The 3,640-nt window shown below is 50.3% G+C and overlaps 1 protein-coding gene across 1 annotated transcript; it reads right to left on the reverse strand.

The window, feature by feature from the left end:
- Nucleotides 1-2,894: 2,894 nt before the first annotated feature.
- LOC137817794 (uncharacterized) lies at nucleotides 2,895-3,302 on the reverse strand. The gene has a single exon (XM_068621027.1). It carries the CDS (start codon nucleotides 3,300-3,302, stop codon nucleotides 2,895-2,897), a length of 408 nt encoding a protein of 135 aa, XP_068477128.1.
- Nucleotides 3,303-3,640: the final 338 nt, after the last annotated feature.

A 3,640-nucleotide genomic window follows, 5' to 3' on the forward strand; every position in this document is an offset into this window, starting at 1 on the left:
GTCTGAGAACTGGTCTGTTGGTGGCCACTTGGCTACTGACCACCGATCACCATTCTGGATGATCTGTCCCCCGAACTCTCTGCCGCCTGATCTGTCGGTGGTCACTTGATTACTGACCACCGATCACCTCTCTTGGCGATTGTCCCCCTGACCTCTCTGCCACCTGGTCCACGTGTCACCCTGCGAGTGGTCCACGTGGTTCTCTGATGCTGACGTCATCGACTACCGATGACCGATCGGATCAGGTTACATCTCCTCCTCCCCCGGATGCACTGAGGACTTTCAAACTTGCCTCGATTTGCTTACGCAAAGAGGTCTTGAAATCTGTTCTTGCCTGTGCACGCTCACGGCGAGGAGGACTTTTTCTGATGCCTCAACTTGCCCAGGGGTTACATCTCCTCCTGCCACGAATGCACTGAGGACTTTCAAACTTGCCGCGATTTGCTTACGCAAAGAGGTCTTGTAATCTGTTCTTGCCTGCGCTCGCTCACGGCGAGGAGGAATTTTTCTGATGCCTCAACTTGCCCAGGGGTTACATCTCCTCCTCCCCCGGATGCACTGAGGACTTTCAAACTTGCCTCGATTTGCTTACGCAAAGAGGTCTTGTAATCTGGTCTTGCCTGCGCTCGCTCACGGCGAGGAGGACTTTTTCTGATCCCTCAACTTGCCCAGGGGTTACATCTCCTCCTCCCCCGGATGCACTGAGGACTTTCAAACTTGCCTCGATTTGCTTACGCAAAGAGTTCTTGTAATTTGTTCTTGCCTGCGCTCGCTCACGGCGAGGAGGACTTTTTCTGATGCCTCAACTTGCCTAGGGGTTACATCTCCTCCTCCCCCGGATGCACTGAGGACTTTCAAAGTTGCCTAGATTTGCTTACGCAAAGAGGCCTTGTAATCTGTTCTTGCCTGCGCTCGCTCACGGCGAGGAGGACTTTTTAGTCTCTTCTCGCCTACACTCGCTCACGGCGAGGAGGACTTTTTAATCTCTTCTCGCCTACACTCGCTCATGGCGAGGAGGACTTTTTGATCTCTTCTCGCTGGAAGGCGATGAGAACTTAGAAAACTTTATACTTGTGGCGATGAGGACTTAAAAATTAACTATCACCTCCGATCGCCAGATGGCGATGAGGGTTTTAAAACTTTATACGCGTGCCTCCGATCTCTAGGTGGCGATGAGGACTCAAAACTTAACCTTCACCTCCGATCGCCAGGTGGCGATGAGGGTTTAAAACTTTATACCGAATACACGCGACCTGAATTCACCGTTGCCTTAAATCACGCGTGGGCGACAAAGTCTCTTTTCCGAAAACTTAAAACGATAAGCATGAAAACTTAATGAACTTGGAAACTTTGATAAACTTCGAAACCTTCTTTATTGGGTGGCCTCGGTAAAAACCCTCCTCAGGGAAAAAAGAGTGCCCCCCCTTGAAAAACTGTTTTAATTGAAACATCTTAAACTTTTCGAGTTAATTGCTACTTACAATGCTTTAACTGTAATAAAACTTGAGATGGGTGGCGTTCCAAGTGCGAGGAATCGCCCCTCCTTCCAGCGTCTCCAAGCGGTAGGCGCCGTTCCCGAGTGCTTCGGTTATTCTAAATGGCCCTGTCCACTTGGGTGACAATTTGTTCTTCATCTCATACTGGTGGGCCTTCCTCATCACCAGGTCGCCATCTCTGAATTGCCTTGGGCTTATTCTAGAGTTGTACTTGCGTTCAACTCTTCTCTTCAACGCTTCGGCCTTCACCCGTGCCTCCTCCCTGACCTCATCCAGCAAATCCAAGTTCATCCTCCTTTCTTCGTTTGAGTCTTCCGCCATGAAGTTTTGGAATCTCAACGAGCTTTCCTGGGTTTCAACTGGAATCATAGCATCACACCCATACACCAAACTAAACAGGGTTTCGTGGGTTCCCGATTGCTCGGTGGTGTGATATGCCCATACTATGCGGGGAACTTCCTCAACCTAGGACCCCTTGGCCTTCTCCAACCTCCTCTTCAAGCCTCTCAGCAAAACCTGATTGGCTGACTCCACTTGCCCATTCGTTTGTGGATGCTCCACCGAAGCAAACACCTGTTGTATTCCAACATCCCCACACAGCTTCTTCAATAGGTGACTCGTAAATTGAGTCCCATTATCTGACACCAAACGCTTGGGCACACCAAAACGACACACAATATTCTTCCACACGAAACTCTTAATCTTGTGCGCGGTGATCTGGGCTACGGGTTCTGCTTCAATCCATTTTTGTGAAGTACTCGATCGCCACAACCAAATACTTCATTTGCCTGATCGCCAACGGAAAGGGTCCCAGAATATCGATTCCCCAAGTATGGAACGACCAGAGGCTGTAAATCGACTTTAGCTCCTCTGGAGGCGCCTTGTGCCAATCGGCGTGCTGCTGGCATTGCTTGCAACGCTGGGCATATTTCTTGCAATCTTCCCTCATTGTGGGCCAGTAGTAACCCGTACGGAGGGTTCTTATTGCCAAAGCTCGACCCCCGATGTGGCTCCCACAGATCCCCTCGTGGAGCTCAGCCATGATTCTCACGCACTTTTCTCCGTGTACACATACCAGAAGAGGGTGCGTAAACCCAAACCTGTACAACTCGCCATTGATGAGGGTGAACCTGCTGGAGTTCTTCTTTATCTTTCTGGCTTCTGTCGAGTCCATTGGGAGCATGTCATCCACCATGTAGCGCTGGTAGGGCGTTATCCATGTATCCGGCTCATGGATAGCGCAAACATGCGTCATCTTTGTCACTCCCGCTGGATGTGCCCTAACTCTTTGTGTCCTCAAAGTCTCTTAAGTCAAGGATCTATGACTCCTCGCCGTCCCTTCCATTGACCTGCACACTTGAAGAACTTGGTGGTCTGCTACAAACGCTCGAGGTGTCTTCAAAGTTTCTTGTATAACGGTCCTCTGCCTGCCCCCTTGCCCGAACTGGCGAGCTTGGCCAGCAAGTCAGCTCGGGCATTCTGCTCTCTTGGCATGTGCACCAATTCAAACGAGACAAGTGACCTCTTTAACTCTTGCACGTACTCCAGGTAAGCCGCCATCTGCGGATCTTTGGCCTGAAACTCGTCGGTTACCTGGCCAGTGACCAACGACGAATCACTCTTGGCCATCAGCACCTTTGCTCCCATTTCCTTTGCCAAGAAAATACTAGCGATCAAAGCCTCATACTTCGCCTGATTATTGTTGGCTTTCAAGGCAAACCTTAGAGATTGCTCTATCAACACGTCGTTGGGTCCTTCCAAAATAACCCCAGCCCCGCTACCCAGCTGGTTAGACGACCCAGCCATCGAGAGCACCCAACGAAAATCATCCCTGGGGCTCTGCACTGCTTCAGAAGATAGCTCGACCACAAAGTCAGCGAAGATTTGCCCCTTGATTGGTCCTCGGGGCTCGTACTTGATGTCGAATTCCGACAACTCGACCGCCCATTTTACCATCCTCCCAGCTACATTTGGTTCTTTCAAAACCTTCTGGATGGGTAAGTCAGTCATTACCAACACTGTAAAGCTTTGGAAGTAATGGCGCAACCTCCTCGTCGAAAACACGACCGCCAGCGTCGCTTTTTCTAAGGCCTGATATCTCACTTCTGGGCCCTGCAACACCTTGCTAACAAAATAGATGGGCT

Source organism: Phaseolus vulgaris, chromosome 10 (genome assembly GCF_000499845.2).
Source record: "Phaseolus vulgaris cultivar G19833 chromosome 10, P. vulgaris v2.0, whole genome shotgun sequence".
NCBI lineage: Eukaryota > Viridiplantae > Streptophyta > Magnoliopsida > Fabales > Fabaceae > Phaseolus > Phaseolus vulgaris.

What these genes read in the sequence shown, in the direction of transcription:
- LOC137817794 (XM_068621027.1), bottom strand. Translation starts at nt 3,302, where the DNA reads ATGGCTGGGTCGTCTAACCAGCTGGGTAGCGGGGCTGGGGTTATTTTG.